The sequence below is a fragment of the Xenopus tropicalis genome, chromosome 1, assembly GCF_000004195.4.
Source record: "Xenopus tropicalis strain Nigerian chromosome 1, UCB_Xtro_10.0, whole genome shotgun sequence".
In the NCBI taxonomy this organism is placed as follows: Eukaryota; Metazoa; Chordata; class Amphibia; order Anura; family Pipidae; genus Xenopus; species Xenopus tropicalis.
The window spans coordinates 47,815,559-47,834,286 of record NC_030677.2 but is presented as its reverse complement, the minus strand read 5'-3'; the positions used below and the strand labels follow the sequence as shown (position 1 = coordinate 47,834,286).

At 39.4% G+C, this 18,728-nt stretch overlaps 2 protein-coding genes across 4 annotated transcripts in view; one reads left to right on the top strand and one right to left on the bottom strand.

Moving 5' to 3' along the window:
• wdr17 (WD repeat domain 17) overlaps nt 1-8,157 on the top strand; it is a 53,742-nt gene extending 45,585 nt beyond the window's left edge. For all 3 annotated transcript variants that reach the window (XM_031895453.1, XM_004911173.4, XM_031895454.1), the window contains 7 exons: nt 898-1,009; nt 2,161-2,302; nt 3,015-3,117; nt 3,985-4,086; nt 5,245-5,343; nt 6,002-6,185; nt 7,265-8,157. In XM_031895453.1, the coding sequence (XP_031751313.1) occupies nt 898-1,009; nt 2,161-2,302; nt 3,015-3,117; nt 3,985-4,086; nt 5,245-5,343; nt 6,002-6,185; nt 7,265-7,384 (862 nt within the window). In that variant the 3' untranslated portion in view covers nt 7,385-8,157. The remainder of the gene's footprint in view (nt 1-897; nt 1,010-2,160; nt 2,303-3,014; nt 3,118-3,984; nt 4,087-5,244; nt 5,344-6,001; nt 6,186-7,264) is intronic.
• A 1,532-nt stretch (nt 8,158-9,689) lies between these two features.
• On the bottom strand, nt 9,690-17,254 carry spata4 (spermatogenesis associated 4). The gene is made up of 6 exons (XM_002933324.5): nt 17,069-17,254; nt 13,959-14,088; nt 12,176-12,294; nt 11,347-11,567; nt 10,798-10,914; nt 9,690-9,930 (listed from the first exon to the last, which is right to left on the bottom strand). The coding sequence occupies exons 1-6, from the start codon at nt 17,245-17,247 to the stop codon at nt 9,767-9,769; spliced, it is 930 nt and encodes a 309-aa protein (XP_002933370.3). The 5' UTR covers nt 17,248-17,254; the 3' UTR covers nt 9,690-9,766.
• Between the last annotated feature and the right edge of the window lie 1,474 nt (nt 17,255-18,728).

The window sequence follows — 18,728 nt, the reverse complement described above, 5'->3', positions numbered from 1 at the left end:
CAATTTGCTATTACCGTATATACTCGAGTATAAGCCGATCCGAATATAAGCCGAGGTACCTCAGACAAACTGGAAAAACTTATTGACTTGAGTATAAGCCTAGGGTGGGAAATGCAGCAGCTACTGCTAGGTTTCATTAAAATAAATACCAATAAAATTACATTAAATGAGGCATCAGTGGGGTATATGTTTTTAAATATTTATTTCAAATAAAAACTGTAAACTAGCTCTGTAAGTGGAGGGTCAACAAAAACAATTGCTTTATCAACAATGATACCTTAAGAGTACTCAGCAACCAAGCTAAAACACAAAGAGTTAAAAGCCTTCAAAACTATATATTGTTTATATAGAATATAAAGTGAAATGTCTAGTGCAGAATGGGACAGGTTAGATGGTAGATGAAGATAAATTTGGGAGTGGGCCAGGGCACTGGAGGGTCTGGTTGCGGGTGGCCTAATTTGCACACAAAGGAGAGAGGGTGCCAGTCTGGAGGGACCCATGGCACCCGACTCGAGTATAAGCCGAGGGTGACTTTTTGAGCACATTTTGGGTGCTGAAAAACTAGGCTTATACTCAAGTATATACAGTACCCAATGGCACATATTACTAAAAATATATTTTTATGAAAATGGTTTATTTAGATAAATCAGGGGTTTACATATGAGCTGTTTATGCAGTATATTTTTATAGAGACCTACATTGTTTGGGAATATAGTTTTCCTTTAAACTGGAAAACATTTCACTTTATGAACCCCATAGGGTATCTGTTGTGCAATGGAAATGTTTTCCTCAAGGTGCCTCGGAGTTATAACACTTCATTATCTGGCTGCTGCTGCTGCTGCTAACATCTTTGTGCCAGGCATGCTGATAACCACACAGGGGTCATTTATTTTGCAGGGATTTGGCAGCAGATCTTCTCAGGATGATTCCTAATAATGAGCTTTTCCTAGTAAAACTGTGTGCGTTTTATCCGGGGTGTGCGGCGGAAATAAATGATTTGCACAGCAAAGTAAGTTATAGAAATTGATCTGATCTGTTTCCAATACTCTCAGTAAGAAATAATACGCAGGAAGAATTTAGCCAAGTATCATGTCTTTGCATATGGCTGCATATACCATTCCCCACATGCAGGCAATCCCTACTCTGTCCGGGCTTTTATGTCACTATGTAGTATCATCTTCATGCAGTGCTCTAATGTCTTGAACCAGGCCTGGAGCTGTACTGCTGATGAAAGGGGCATGAAACCCTTTAAATGTTTGGCTGTTCTCCACAATAGACACTTGAAGGTACTTTGGTTAAACCACAACAGTTGTACTTGTGCCCCCTTTTTTTTCTTCAACCTTTTAGAACTGGGATTCAAAATAGGCCCTGGCATTTTAAGTTAAGACCCAAACAGCCTTCCACCTGTCCAATAAATAGTGACTGTCACTATCTTATGGTAACTCAGATACGTGGCATGATTATGGGCACATGTAACATGTCAATCACGTACTCGGCTATTCATATTTACAAAGGAGTGTTAACTACATATTATAGCAGCAATTCTACAACATCCCTATCTGCCAATACACCAACTTAGTCACTCAGCAGCTTAACTGCCCCCTAAATGAATATGTTGATTTCTGCCTGTACAGGACTGCATTGTGTTATGACCTAACGTATATACTTGAGTATAAGCCAATCCGAATATAAGCCGAGGTACCTAATTTTACCTAAGAAAGCTGGAAAAACTTATTGACTCAAGTATAAGCCTAGGATGGGAAACTATATGGTATCAACAATGATACCTTAAGAGTACTACCCCCTTAGCTCAATCAGCAACCAAGCTAAAACACAAAGAGTTAAAATCCTTCAAAACTATGGTTTATATAGAATATAAAGTGCAATGTCTAGTGCAGAATGGGACAAGTGAGGATGGTAGATGAAGATGAATTTGGGAGTGGGCCGGGGCACTGGAGGGTCTGGTTGGGGTGTGATTTGCACACAAAGGACAGAGAGTGCTAGTCTGGAGGGACCCATGGCACCCGACTCGAGTATAAGCCGAGGGCGACTTTTTCAGCACATTTTGGGTGCTGAAAAACTAGGCTTATACTCGAGTATATACAGTAATACATTTGCTTTCTACCAGTACAGGAATAATTCTATGTGATTGCATTACAGTGTGACCTGCCATGTTTGGAAGAATGTGCTCAGCTAGCAGATCGATCCCATGCCGATGGAGATATTTTTCAGGCTGTAAAGTATTTCTTGCTGAGTTCCGAACCAGAAAAGGCTCTTCCCATTGGGATCAATTTTGTAAAAGGTACGGTGCTGAAAGTACCTTTCAACATGGATAGGTTACAACCAGGGTTGCAATTAATTATGCAATTGCTTTTTTCCAATTAGGGCAGCCTAATTAGCTCCATACAAAATTCACTGTAGTGTGTGTGTGTGTGTAGTGAGACCTTCGATTGTACATTCCTATTGGGCAGGGACTAATGAGCTGCATAAACATGTCAGTCCTATATAAATAAAGGATAATAATGATAATGTACAGGGCCACTGAACCATTTCCTGTGTAATGCAGTTATTTATGACGGTGGATTCACATAGCCTTACATCTTGGTCCTTGTGCATCTGAGCCCCCTCCAAGTGCCAATATAGTGATGTATATAATGGGATTGAGGAGGTCACCAGATGACCCGATACAAAAGGTAAGTAGATAAATTGCAGGGAGTAGCGGATATAGATCTGTCTACGTTGGAAATGGTGCAGCAGCCCTATGCATTCACACATAATATGAGCTGAACTGATGTTTTTAAGCTTAAATTGCTCTTTTAAAGACAGTTGTTCAGATTATAATCATTAGCTCATTGTGGCTTTGGATTTGAGAAGTTAATATAAGAGAAAATGTTCATTCTTTAGTCCACAAAATGACTTTTGTAAAATGATCCCTATCCTCCCTCTGTTTCCAGGCATAATGGTGTGTGTCTCTCCATTTATTAAATGTATTTTTTCTCTTCTGCATTCCGCAGAACAAATCATCAGCTCCACCTGGACTTTGGACTCTATTTGTCCAGTTCTTGATCTTCTCAGTTACATACGAACTGAAAGATTAGTTCTCCATAAATGTAGTGAGTAAGTATTCTATCATCTTTCCTTCCAAAAACAACTGCAGTGTATATGTATTGTAAAGTGGTGATTCCCAATTCATGGAGTTGCCACCCAGCAGGGGCCGCACCAGTGTATAGTGAGGCCCACCTTGATGGTACATTAGGTAGAGAACACTTATTTGCTATCCTAGCTATTTTAACTCGACAGGTATGGGACCCTTTATCCAGAATGCTAAGGAACTGGGGTTTTCCAGATAAGGGATTTTTCCGTAGTTTGGATCTCCATACCTTAAGTATACTAAAAAATAATTTCAACATGAAATAAACCCAATTGGATTGTTTTGCCATGAATAAGGATTAATTATATCTTAGTTGGGATCAAGTACAAGGTACTGTTTTATTATTACAGAGAAAAGGGAGGTCCATTTTAAAAATGGAAATTAAATTATTTGATTAACATGCAGTCTATGGGAGATGGCCTTCCTGTAATTCAGAGCTTTCTGGATAATGGGATTCTGGATAACAGATCCCATACCTGCATAACTGTAGGATAAAACAATGTTTTCAAATATTTGTAACTTTCTTATACATTAAGTAGGGCTTCAAACAGGAAGGCTTGGACTAAAACATTCCAAAGACAGTTATCATGTGTGTTTTTTGCAGAAGTAAGAGCTCTAACTTTATGCAGATATGGACTGAAACAAAATGAACCAGTAAAATGGAATTTTAGCTACAGTAATTGTAGTTCATTATTTTGAGTTTATCTGTAACAGCTTTCTAAATGTAGGCTTTTTGTGTGGGTTTCATTTTTTGGGGGGTAGGCATAAACACCTATGAATGCATTTTGACTTGAAGAACTTGAAAGGATTTATACACTGTGTGTTTTTAACAGAGTGCGAAACGAGCTGCTCATACTGTGCGGATACACCGGCGCTCTACTTGCAATCAGGAGGCACTACACAAGCATTGTCCCTGCACTTTATGAATACACAAGGTGACATTTAATGAATAATGGATAATAATTATAAGTATAGAATAAGCAAACACTTTGGCATATGAATTAGAATATTGCTGTACACACTTTATTTCTGTAATTGCACTCAAAATAATCACCAACATGGAATGAATCTACTGAATCATTACACTGTCAGACACCAATCTATAGAGATGCAGGAGTATCACAGTTTGCTGCATATTTTGTTATGGAACCCCCATAAACTAATGTCATGCCAGAGATTCAGAAGCAGAGCTGGGCCAAATGTTTAGTCAGATTCCATCTGCAGATTTGTCTCTCCCGTGTTATGGCTCATGAGTGCAGTACAGCATACAAGATTCAGATCAGCAAATTTAACAAGCAATAAGGTACACATAAAGTTAAAAATGCATAGCAGATGATCAAAGATATGAAATGTCTGTATGCTGCTGTCAATCCTAATGGGCGTAAAGCACAGCTATAGCAAATGGTAAATCAGACACCCCTAAACTAGTATGGATAGGGCAAAACAATGTGTTATAGGACTCCTACAGCAATTTCCTCTGCAACTTTGGAGCACTACGGTGATTGTTGGGGGAAGGGGGACTTTGTCACTCCCACTGCTTGTCACTTACCCCCCCCCCTCCCATAAGTGACAAGCAGGTGCCTACAGTGCCCCTTAAGGTTGCAGTATTAATTTCTTGCTCCTTTGGTACATTGTTGATGCAAATATATTGCAATTGTTTTTTCCTAAGCAATACATATATGTCATCACCTTTCCTTTACCTACATCTACAAGCCCTAGCAGGTGCCCCTTTGGCTACTAGTAGCCTATATCACATTATGGTGCAGTGGTCAGTCTCAAGGATGGAGGTATTTATAAAATACTTCTGGCCAGTATACCTAGCCCAGTTAAAAGAACAAGATGTTGTATTGGCCACATACTGTTCTGTTACTCCCAGAAGTAACAGCTGTTCATTAGCTGAGCAGCCATTTTGCCTGCAGGGTCATAATTATACAATTAAACTGGCACCTTTTAACCCTGTAAATAGAAACCCCTGCCATAGTATTTCTCATCTTTCACACCATTTTGTCTCATAGGTGTGCAGTTACGAAGTTATACAGCTTCTGTTATTTAAAGATTTCTATTTTGCTTCTAATCTTCCTAATAACTTGCAGTCAGCTTCTGAAGCGGCGCGAGGTGTCGGTTCCCCTGCAGATAGGGCAGCTGTCCGTGGAACTGGATGCATGGAGAGCATGCACACTGTCTTCTAACAAGTGAGTGTTCAGCATTCAGCAGTGGGTTTCTAGGGGATCCAAGCCCAATACTGTGCTGGAAAGTAAAATGTAGTTTGCTTTTTTGTGTCAATTGGCTGCAGTTACATGTCTGACATACAATTAAAGATTAGTGCAAATTAGGCATAAAATGGTCACAATTAGAGAAATATGAACTGGAATCTATACCATATGAAGAGTCAAACAAGAGATGCTTCCTTTGGGGAAAAAAAAATCACCATTTGTAACTGAAATCCAGCAGGGGAAATAGGGTTCTTATTAAGTTGTTTACATCTTGCACCAGTTTGATAGAACACTGAAATGTATGAAAAACTTGGAGAGTGATTGATACAATTCTTTAAGAGTTAATAATAAAAAAAGTTATGTATTTAGGAGAAACTCTGGCACTACCCAGTTCTGGCCTTTTACTTTTGATGTGGCTCAGAAAAGCAACACTGTTGAAAAGTGGTACATGAGACCCCTGGCTCATCCCAGTGGATATTAAGATATTAGATTTTATTTCTGCACCAAGTGTATGCATTATATTGCAGCGCTGGCAAAACATTCATTGCTGCTGACGTAGATTAGGATTATGCTGAAGTAATCCGTTGCAATTACAGCTGTATTGTCACAACATGCTCTTTTTCTATTTGGTACAAAGATCAGGTGATGATCTTCCATACACCCCTCCTACAGAGTCTCAAAGGAAAATTTATTCAAACCTGCTATCAAAAATAAAGGAAGAACCTCTTAAAGGACTGACTGGACCAGACTATGTTACAGGGTCCAACCTTCCCAGTCACTCAGATGTTCATGTATCTTGTTTAACTGGCTTACGGATACAGGTATGGATCCAGTATAAGGTGTGAAACAGTCTCTTACATGTATTTTATTACAGACAGACTTACTATACATGCTTAATGGAACAGTAACACCAAAAAATAAAAGTGTATCAAAATAATAAAAATATAATGTACTGTTGCTCTGCACTGGTAAAAGCTGTGTGTTTGCTTTAGAAACACTACTATAGTTTATATAAACAAAGCTGCTGTGTAGCCATTGGGAGCAGCCATTCAAGCTGGAGAAAAGGTACAGGTTACATAGCAGAAAGCAGTTTTACAGAGACATTCAGAACGGTGTGGCCCCAAGATGCCAACTTGTCATAAGACTACGGCTGCTAGATACAGTTAAAACTACAGTGAGAGCCAGATAATCTTTGGAGATTTTAAAGCAAAAGAAATATGAATATATATGAAGCCTGTTAGGCACACTTATAGGGAAAATATACATGAAGGTTTACTGGTTCTTTAGACTTCAGTTTCATTTTTTAAGAATCATGATATGCGGTATAACTAAATAAATGACCAGCTTTCTGTATCCTCCCTAATCACACATATTTTATTTTACAAACCTTTAGACTGATGCCCCATGGAGCAAGTTAGTCACCCGAGATCTCTCCCATTGCAGACGACTAACTGCTTCTAAATGCCTTTCCACCAGCAACAATAGTCGCCGGTGAAAACGCATTTGTATCCCTTCGGTTTTCTGAAGTCGCGCCGTTTCCTCCTGCAGGCATTCCCACGACTTCGGAAAACTGAAGCAATGGGTAGGCCTTTCCACCAACGATTCCTATTTGTGTCGGTGGCATTTTGGAGCAGTTTGTCGCCAATGATAGCGGAGATTTATGGCGGGTGACGGGTGATCAGCCTCTTCTGGGAACTGCAAACATTCTTGTGCCGGTACCACATACTGCATTTACACTGCCCGTTTCCAAACCGAGCTGCCATTCACCATGCAAGTACACCCACCTATCCTAGGAAAGACGGAGGGATTAAAAAGAGAGATGCTATGACTGCACAAAGCTGACCACGCATATGTTTATATTGAATAAACTAAATGCCATTTTGTTATTTTCATTTTACAGGGACCAGTGTTCTTTCTGGAGGATGGCAAGTCTGCTATTTCTTTGAATGATGCCTTAATGTGGGCAAAAGTGAACCCTTTCTCCCCATTAGGAACAGGAATAAGACTCAATCCATTCTAATAACTGTTCCATGGTTCTTCATAAAATAGCTCTGTACTGAGACACAAGCAAAGAAGGGATGTACAAAGCTCTGAACAGATCCATCCAACAGTCCAATGCATTGTTTTATTTCCAGCGGATGAATGCAGATATTATTTAACCCCGAGGCACGCAGTTTTACAGCAGAATCTTGTATTAGCTCATTCTAATGGATCACCCTGTTTTTATCTATTAGAAGTAATATCCTGATAATCTTATATTAATTTCCTACCCAGAATCCTAACCTGTGCAACAAAACTCTTTAGCAAAACATCTAACTGTGCTGCTGTGGCTGCCGCCACTGATTTCCTCCATTAGCGTGAATAACGTTTGTAGAATACTAGAAAAAGGGAATACATGAGATGGCACATGTATATAACTGTGTGGCTACCATAAATTCACCTTTGCATCAAACAACTGACTGTACCGATTACTTTATAACTGTAAATCTTAAGTTAAAAGATTCTGTTTGTATAATTCTGTATAAGCTGCCTAGTGTCATTGCCACTGCTGTATATTCGCCAAAAATGCAAAGAAGTTAAACTGTGAAATTTATTAACATTTTTATGTAATGTAAAATTTTAGCATAAAATTTGTACTGTAATTCTACTGTGTGCAATACACCACTAAATATAAATATACAGTATGAATGGCTACTTTTTTATCATATGCATTTTCCCTAACATTAATTGTTTATACAAATGCTCTATTTACAGAATAAAGTTAGTGATAAAACCAAATGCTGCCCATTTTCACTAAAGTTTTGATGTTCTTTATTTCCCAGAGGAATGCCATGACGTGCTTATTAGAGCACTGGTGCTTGCATATAGTCAGTACATCACCACAATTGTGTATTTACAATTTCTCTTACATATATTCTAGAGAAAGAGACATATCTTATTTCTTAACATAAGTAACAGAATTGTTATGCAACTTGATTAAAATAGAACTGCAATCTGTGGATTTCAGGAGAAATCACAATGTTGTTTTCCTTTCTGTTTTGACTTACAAAAGCCAAATAATGAAAATAATTTTCTAAATAAAACAATAGTTCTTTGCAAGGATTTGGGGGTCTACACTGACTTTCAACAATTTGGTTTTAATACTTATAACACTTTGATTATACTTTACACTCAGCTCATTGTTGCAAGGGTTAGTTTAGTTTTAAGGCTCCTATTTGTCAGAGCAGTAAAGCCCCTAAGAGAAAACTACATATATGCTTATAGTTTCCACTTTCTAATGGACATAAATGATAACAGGTGACGACAGTTATATGCTCCTTTCTTTAGTCAGGGCCTGGTTTATATAAGCTGGTGTTATACCCCAGTTCCTTCATTGTTCCCCGGACACTGCTAAGTTTCTTGCTTTACCTTATTTTTCTTTCTTTTGCATTAAAGGAAAACTATACCCCCAAACAATTCGGGTCTCTATAAAAATATATTGCATTAATAAGCTCGTATGTAAAACCCTGCTTCATCTAAATAAACCATTTTCATAAAAATATGCTTTTTAGTAGTATGTGCTATTGGGTAATCCTAAATAGAAAATTGCCATTTTAAGAATTAAGGGCCAACTCCTGGGATCATAGAATACACAGTGCCCACAAACAAGCCAAGGCACACATACATGCTAGGCCCCATCAGCCAATTAATGGACAGAGTTCTGCCTTTTGCTCCCACACTACTTCCTGTTACAGTTAGAGCTGCATTATTTCCTGTCAGCTGATCTCTGAGGGAGCACACAGCCCATCACTAAATGGTGGCTCAAGGGAAAGGATGTAAAAGGGCAATATTTACTATATATACACCAGTTTAGCGAGATTTTTCAATAGGTCACATAATATAAACTAACTGTTGGTTAAGTATTCATTCTGGGGTATAGTTTTCCTTTAATTCAGGGCTAATATGATTAAGATTGGACAGTGCAGGAGAGACCACAGCAGACATGAGTTTTCTCTTCACACATTCCAAGTGTTTGGGCAAATAGTTTTAGGATATGAGATATTACTTTAGAGGCCATATTTATATATTTCAGTGCTGGGATAAATATATTACAGAGAACAAAATGTCACTGTAGGATTATTTTTATTCAGTTGTATCAAGAGAATTGCTTCAGGGTCTGAACACTTTTGCAAGGCACTGTATATTGCTGTAAATGCTAAGTGTTCCCTGCCGGACACAGATAGTAAAAATGACAAGTAAATGAAATATTTTTTATTATCAAGAATTATACTATTTTTTTTGTTTTTGACCAATGCTTGGTATAAATTAACATACTTACAGTACTGTGTTCATTTATGTGGCATTTATTTGGAACAATTTATACAAAATTTTCATTAATTTCAATACAAATGAAATATGCATTTTAAAATGCCCCACCCCATTTTTCCCCAGCATCTTGTGAAGGTGTGCTGAATAGGGTTGACGATGAATTGGAACTGACACTGGATGACACGTAGCTTCTATTTCCTTGCTTAACCGTGATTTCTCTGAATTGCACACTAGCTTTGCTCCTAATGTCAGTCCCACCTTGAAAAACAGAAGAAGAAAAAGAGTAATTCTGAGAACTACAAACAGAGTCATATACAAGCGAAATCCTTTTCTGTGTGGTGCAGGTTTCACATACCCCATTCTCTCTGCTGCTTCATTCCACCAAGCCACCCTTAAAAATCAAAAGTACAATCTACCCGTTGGGCCCCATAGAACATTAAGGAAAAAATAAAACAATACAGTATGACTGCATAGAACACAGCACCCAGGTGACTATAAGGGCACTTTTCTGAGCTAGACCTTTCGGATGTGAGGGGTGAGTGGGCCAATGGAGGGCAGTTTAGTGGGGCTTTTATACCCAGGGGGGTTTAGTTCTGCTTTAAGGTTTTCCTATTTAACTCCCTCCATCTATTAGTGAACATGTGTTGCTATCCCATTCCAAAGTTGCAAAACTTAAACGACCTCAATGAAGCCATGTAATAATCTCTTTTTGTCTGTACCTCTTTGATAAAATAATTTAGCATACAAGGCCTCATACAAAAAGGCATTAACAAAATTCAAAAAAGGTACACAATGCAGCCTCTTGCAGTTCATCATTAAGTTGGGCCAGCAAGCTAATGCCAGGGGCCCTTTGGCAGACTTCATATTCAAAGCTGTATAACAAACAGCACTTTGCTCTGCACACTGCACATGGTATTTAATCTGATATAAGTGCAAAGTGCACCACTGAAGTGACCTGTGTGATCTTGTCATGATTATGCCTCAAAATGCCCATACAAATATACTACTTGTGTCTATACAAACAGCAGAAAACTTTTTGTTAAGTATACTATATAAAATTCACATTATACTTATTTATAAATAACGCACCAGAAAAAAAGCTTTTTATATGCTTCTAATACTCACTGGAAGCAGAGGAGGACAGTGATCTGTTTGAGAGGTTGTCATCACTATCACTTTTATTTACTGTTGGTGGAACACGAATTGCAAGCTCGCCCAGTGATGGTTTCACATTAAACCGTTCTATTAGAGACAAAATAGTATTAGTCAATTTAGTTTCTTAACAGTATGCACATCAAGAATATATGTATTTATTTCTTATTTATACTCCGAAAAGCAGCCAAGCATGCAGAAAGTATTCACAGACAAAGGCATGCAATAACTGCCTACTGACTACAAGTTGCGGTTGCAGTTATTCGTGGAACCTTGTCAAGTCAAAGCACCTTGTAGGGTGCAGATTCCTTATTGATGTGCTTGAAGTAGTTCTCAAAATGATGGATCTGTAACAGCTGCACTATTGTGGGTGGAAATTGCAACCCTGTTTTTCTTTCTTCACCCCTGAATGATGGCGGTTACACCAGTGGTTAAGGACCAGTAAGGTATGGGGAAGCAGTGCAATACAGTGCTGTGCACAGATGCAATACATATGAAGTCACCCATCATATCATTACTCACTTGGATCTTCAATTCTCTCCTGCTGTCTCTGTTGCAAATGCAAGCCCATCAAAGCCTGGACCTTCTGCTTATTTATTATGATATCAGGCTCTGCCAGGATTTCAGTCAAGGTAACATTGCTTTTCACAGTTTTTGTTGCTGTAGATCTGGCAACCATGGGTAGCTTATTTTGATAATGACAGTCAGTAAAATCAACTTCATTATCCTGAATCATTTTTATCCTTAAAAAAATCAAAAGAAGTAATTGACTAAAAAGCTTATACAGCTTTATGTCATGCATACATCAAAGTGTTTGAAAGATTGCACATTTGCCTGCATAATTTATGCTACCCAAAGAATCAAGAACTGCCATGTTGGATGAAACTGTCAAGCACACTGTTAGAAGCACCAAGGGTTTCATTTACAAACTGGCTGCAATGGAGTACTCTCTTTGTCCTCTGCAGCTCAGTGAATAAACCTGACACTGTATCTGGCAAATGATTAGTAAGAAACCTGCTAACCTCTGCAATCTTTATGCCTAAAAGGGTCCACTGTGTGTAGTAAGGGAAGCTTAGTGGTTAATGAGCAAACATAAATTGCAACTTTGTGGATGAACCTTATGGGCAAGAGTGGACAGTAAGATTTGTCGCCCTTGGTTAAAGTTACACTACCACGTGTGACAAACTTCCCCAAGATGGCTTGCCATGGCACTGCATCAGGATCGCTGCAGGTAAAGCATATTACAGTGATCCAGGCTAACTAATCATTAAAGATTATGCACTGGGAACATTAACCTTTGTGTATACACTGTACTGTATGTTTTAGAAGAAAAGAGAAACACAGAACTTACCGTCTGTTTGTTAGCATGACATACATCTCCTGAATGATTAATTCTGCTGCTTCTGGTTTGCAGTGAATGGTACCATCAATTAATGCTTTGGGAACCTTCAGATTTCTTTTCATGAAGAACTATAAAACAAACATTTGCTCTCACAATTTGCCCACCTGACTATATCACTACTTTTCAATATCTGCAATGACTTATGTGCTAGTAAGAGTAGTGGAAATGAAAACCTTCTCCCGCGCGCCAACGAAGCGCTCGCAGGTACCCCGAGCTGGTGCTGTTCTCTCCTACCAGGGGCACCAGCACGGGGTACAAGGTAAGCGATTAAAGTCACTTGGGGGTGCCTAACATTTTGGCACCCCCAAGTCACTAAGCCTTTCCTTCTCCTTTAAAGGAGAACTAAAGCCTAACTAATGAAGGAGGGCAGAAATGTTGTACAGGTATAGGATCTGTTATCCAGACAGCTGTCATCCAGAAAGTTCCGAATTATGGAACACTCGTCTCCCACAGACTACATTTTAAAACAAATGATTCTAATTTTTAGAAATTATTTCCTTTTTCTCTCTAATAATAAAACAGTGCCTGGTAATTAATCCTTATTGGAGGCAAAATAATCCTATTGGGTTTATTTCATGTTTAAATAATTGTTTAGTAAACTTAAAGCATGGAGATCCTGTACTAGGCCAAGGCAACCACAGCCCTTTAGCAGGGAAGATCTGTGCCCCCAAAGATGCCCCAGTAGCCCCCCATCTTCTTTTCTACTGATTAGGGACCAACTCACAATATACTGTACATACAAAACATCAATGTCACAATATAAGGCTGACTAGGAATTAATACAGACAATTACTACATGGCAGCTTAGAAACCAGTGCAATTAGCATAAAAATTTAATAATCAGCCCTGTAGCATCAGCTTATAAGACAGGCCAACCTCATTTTCTGCTTGATAATTTGTGACGACCCCTAAGCTCAGCTTCTTATCAGCTGCTCAGAGCTCACTGAGTATGTGAGTGTAGCAGTTTGTGAAAATTAGTTGCAAAAGACAAAAAAGTACCAGTGTGGTGGGGTTATGCATTCTCCTAACCTTCAAGGCCCTCCATTCCTCTGCTCCTCACTACATCTCGTCCCTTGTGTCTCCGTATGTTCCCGGCCGACTCCTTCGTTCCTCGCAGAGCAATCGTTTGGTTGCGCCCCCCACTACTACTGCGGTTTCCTGCCTTAAACCCTTCTGCCTTGCTGCCCCTTACATTTGGAATGCCCTCCCTGATTTCCTCCGGAGAGAATCCTCCCTCAGTATTTTTAAAACTAAAGTTAAAGACTACCTTTTGGAGCACTCGCCCAGCACCTGATCTGGGAACTGGCACTTATATTGTAATGTCACCCACTGTGACCTACAGCACTTATATTTGCCTATTTGTGTCTGTTAGTTACCCCTCCCATATAGATTGTAAGCTCTACGGGGCAGGGACCTCCTTCCTCTTGTGTCCTCGACTCTTAACTTATTGCTGCTGTATTTATCTGTATTTATTATTATACTTTGTATTTATCTATTATCTTATTAACACCCTGTTTGTTTTAATGTATTCTACTGTACAGCGCTGCGTACATAAGTAGCGCTTTATAAATAAAGATATACATACATACATGAGTTATATATATATATAGGTGTAAAAGTTATTATAGTTATGAGGATAACCATTTAGGAGTGCCAAGAGTTTTATTTTTTTATATTACTTCAGTGAACAACCACTGCCAGCTTTTGAATTATTTATGTATAAATTGTCCACCTTCTCCAGTTGTGACCAGTTGCTCAATCTATTAGCTAGGGATGTTCCATTCTCGTAGGAATGCAGCTGGATGTCTTCTGGAAAGTACCAGTAGAATATCTCAGCTATAAGGTATCCATTTGCGAAATCTCTAAAAGAAACAATAACCAACACTCATGTTAATAGTTTATTTATTACACATTTGGGCTCAGACTTCAGGTTTTCTTCCAGTCAGACAAGCTTTTTACAGAACTTTTCTCCATGGCACAAATTGCCCAGGAAATGCTGTCTGTGTATATGCAACAATGTACCCACAAATGCACTGATGTAAATAGCAAAGAACATTCCAGCATAAAGATACGTACATCTTGGCTCTCAGAATACATATGGCCACATTTACAATTCTCCTATTTCAGTGACAATATCAATAAAGATTAAGCTATGGCAAAATCCCAGGGGCCAGAGAGAACTTGTTTGGGTCAAAATGACAATATGATTCTGCACAATCCATGGGAATGCTATGGAAATAATGGAACCTCACTAACATTCTATTACTCTGCCAAAAAGTCTATTACTACAGTGATATCTATTTTGCTATATCTGGAACCTCGAAACAGGAGATCATAGCTATACAGAGAGTAATGTCCTCCCTGCTGTATAATATAATGGCAGCACAAATCCCCTATGTACTTAATGAGCATTGCAGTAGGCTAAATGTTTTTATACAGATTAAGACATTTCAAGAAGACGTCCAAGATCTTCAAATATTACAACTGTTTATAATACACATATTATGGCATAGATCACTTAGGGGCTTATATATTCATTTTCAAGTTTGTGAATTTTAGTTTGCTTTTCTAAAGTGAATAACTCGAATTTTGAATTGTCGCTTATTTATTAATAAGGAGAACCCATTAGAATGTCTCAAATTTTTCAAGTTTATGAACTCCAAAAAGTTTAAGAATATGGCTTGACTTTGCCTATGATAACTCCCATTGACTTCAAAAGGAATTCAAAAGCTTTTAAATAGCAAATTTTACATTCAACTTTTTTGGTTTATTGCACTTAATATATACCAGACATTGGAGTCTTTGAACCATAACTCAAATGCAAGTTTTTTAAAGTGCAAAAAAACACGGATCGAGAAAAAAAATCAAATCAATTAATTCACCCCCGTTGCACTGAATATAACTTTTAGGTTGCAAGTTCTATTGAGCAGAGCCCTCATTAACTACTTGACTATCGATTAGCATGTTTGATGCATACACCTTTCTATTGTACATTTCTGCAGATAAATGTATGTTAATATAAATAATAGATATAGCTGAGGACACTGTTAGCACCACGTATTTATATGTGTGTCTGTGTGTTAAAGTAAACTTAATCCCCTGTCACTGTAAGTACAGGTATGGGACCTGTTATCCAGAATGGTTGGGAACTGGGGTTTTCCGGATAAGGGGTCTTTCCGTAATTCGGATCTCCTACCTAAAGTCTGCTGAAAACATTATTTAAATAGTAATTAAACCCAACAGGATTGATTTGCCTCCAATAAGGATTAATTATATCTTAGTAAGGATCAAGTACAGGTATTGGACCCCTTATCCGGAAACCCGTTATCCAGAAAGCTCCGAATTACGGAATGCCCGTCTCCCATAGACTCCATTTTAATCAAATAATTCAGAATTTTAAAACTGATTTCCTTTTTCTATGTAGAAATAAAACAGTACCTTGTAATTGATTCCAACTAAGATATAATTAATCCTTATTGGATGCAAAACAATCCTATTGGGTTTAATTAATGTTTTATTGATTTTTTAGTAGACTTAAAGTAATGAGATCCAAATTACGGAAAGACCCCTTATCCGGAATACCCTTGGTCCCAAGCATTCTGGATAATGGGTCCTATACCTGTACAAGGTACTGTTTTATGATTACAGAGAAATAATAATAATGTGTAATATTTGATTAAAATGGAGTCTATGGGAGATGGCCTTTCCATAATTAGGAACTTTCTGGATAATGGGTTTTCGGATAAGGGGTCCAATACCTGTACTGAGGATTCGCTGTGAAGCTTCACTATATGTGGTTGGGGTAGCTGTATATCTGTCTGATGATAAAAAATCCCCAAGCTACTTATGAAGCTCCACACTCACACTCCATACTAAACTCCAGAAAATCCCCTGCCATAGACAGTACTGAGAATTGCCTCTGCTAAAACACACAGTTCTCAGTATCAGCACTGTCTATTTTAGTTGCTGTGACAAGTAGCTGCTACTAGTAGCTCCGTGTGTCTTCACCCTTATACAATAAGGGCTCTGGCACACGGGGAGATTAGTCGCCCGCAACAAAACTCCCTGTTGGCGGGCAACTAATCTCCCCGAGTTGCCTTCCCCTGCCATCCCACCGGCGAGAATGTAAGTCGCCAGTGGGATGGCACACGCGGCGGCGCGATTTCCCGAAATCGCTGAAAAAGACTCGCGAGTCTTTTTCGGCGATTTTGGGAAATCGCGCCGCCGTGTGTGCCATTCCGCCGGCGACTTACATGTTCGCCGGTGGGATGGCGGGTCATGACAACTCGGGGAGAATAGTTGCCTGCGAACAGGGAGTTTTGTCGCGGGCGACTAATCTCCCCGTGTGCCAGAGCCCTAATGTTTCTTTCTACAACTGACAAGAGTTATTAAAAAGGAGGTGCATAATTCATTCTACTGCCACTAAGGGGCATATTTATCAACAAGTGAAGCTAGAGCTTGCCCAAGTCTGTCAGAGTGAAACTGCACAGCTCTCTCCTGATTTCAGAGACATATTTATCAAATGATGAGCTGTCAGTTTCAGCCACTGATAAATAGGTTTTGTTTTTTATATGTTAATATGATAGTATTGTAAGATGCTCAGGAAAAAGTTATTGACAAAAGTAAAACGTAAAAGTTAAACCTGTACCCATAAGCAGTGTTGGTGTGTCAGAGGCTGCTGGGTATTGTAGTCAACTAGAAGGAATACAATCCCATGCCATTACACATGTATGCCAGTGTAGGTATGTGGACTGTAGCACAATGCCTTCAGCAGATACAAATACAATGTATTCTAGCCGGCAATCCAAGTCCAAGCCAAGGCATCCAATCCCCATACTATACCTGCGGAAATTTTTAGGGGAAAAACTCAGGTCCAAGCTCTGCAGCCATTTCAGTACTTCGCGGGGCACCCCGGTCCTACGCGGCACCTCCGGGTAACACGCCATCGACCCTAGGGAGCAACTAATTTCCGCCTTCAGCGGGCCGGCCAGCGTTACGGGCGCCTTGGAAACCGTTACCATGGCTACAGGCAACCTAACAGGAAACGCATTATCACGGCGAGCAAAAAAAAAATGAATAAAATGCCGCGCCCACCTCTGTTCGCATATGTGATTGCACCGTGTTTAGAGTGTTGTTTTATTATTGTACTCTTAACAATTCACGTAGTATACAAACAGCCCTCTTGTCTCACACATCAGCTATTGGTAACGGGACTCCCGCAGGGGGGCGGTCCCACACCTACAGGCTCAGTGTCACATGTCTCACGCTGATTGGTCCTTGCGTCCCGCACTTGCCGCTAACTAGGAATGGGTGGGGATATTTACGTGTAAAGTTCATTTTTCAATCATTTCTTTACAACAATTGTTTAATGTGTGAGTGCTACAGAGTAATTAAGGAGTTAAGTCACCTGCTAATTCAGGGAGTGTAGTTAGCTCTAACCTATGTAATAGCACAAATAGCAGGGAGTATCACACATAGGGTTGCTATGGTTTCTGGAAAAATTAGTCTTCTTAATTATGTTTTTTTCCCCTATTTTCTACATTTTTACTGGCTAAGTGACAACAAGGGTTTCCACCCAACTGGAATTTAGGAGGCTAGACAGCAAATTGCCAGCTAGGGCCGGTGCCTGTATTACAAATTTACCAGCAATATATTTGCAGGTAAATTTGTAAAGGTAACAACCATTCCTACAGATCCCTCTTTTAGCTGACCCTCTCCATAGCGATCCTTCCCCTTTTAACTAGAAACCCGCCTCTTCCTGGCCACTCCCTGCCCCACCCACCCATTTCACTTCCCTCCCACCCATTTCCCCACCCCATTATGTCACCAAGCTGCCCCCAAGTATCCTTTACTGCCTGCCCCCCATATGGAAGGCCACTATTAATTCTGCACAAAGGTGGCAACCGTAGTGACAACCCTAATTACACAAAATGTTTATTTCAGCCATAGCAAAAGGACAGCTGTAGAGTGACTACTAGCTGCCCAGAGTTTATATAAGGGGAGAAAGCACATTGCTCTTTGAACTTCCACTTGTGCCTGGGTGGATGTTCTGGGGAGTCTGAAGCACAGGGCCTCAGTAACAGGAAGCTGAGTGCCCTAAGTGGAGGAGGTTGTTCAGCTGTGGAAAGTGACCCCATGAACAAGTTACAGTACGTTCACTGAACCAAATCAGCTGCACTCCATATACCAGACCATTGTGCTACACTCCCTGATCCAGACCATTAAGCTACACTCGTTGACTGAGTCCATTATGTTACACTCGTTGACTGAGTCCATTATGTTACACTCGTTGACTGAGTCCATTATGTTACACTTGTTGAGTGAGTCCATTATGTTACTGTCAGGAACTATGGGGATTCAAACATTGGACTTTGTGCTAGACGGCAAGTGCACTTGCTTAGTGAGCCACAGGAGGCTCCATGAGCTCCATGGGATCAGTTGCCCTTATATGCCTTCTGCATTTCCACCAGTTTTGCTTATGTCGCAACCTATATTGTTCATC

Excerpts from the sequence above, each read along its gene's own strand:
- spata4 (XM_002933324.5), bottom strand. The coding sequence starts at position 17,247 with ATGGTAACGGTTTCCAAGGCGCCCGTAACGCTGGCCGGCCCGCTGAAG. Across the intron at positions 10,915-11,346 it reads GGAGAGAATTGAAGATCCAA|AACGGTTTAATGTGAAACCA; the intron begins GTGAGTAATGAT and ends TGTCTCTAATAG. Across the intron at positions 9,931-10,797 it reads ACTGTCCTCCTCTGCTTCCA|GTGGGACTGACATTAGGAGC; the intron begins GTGAGTATTAGA and ends CTGTTTTTCAAG.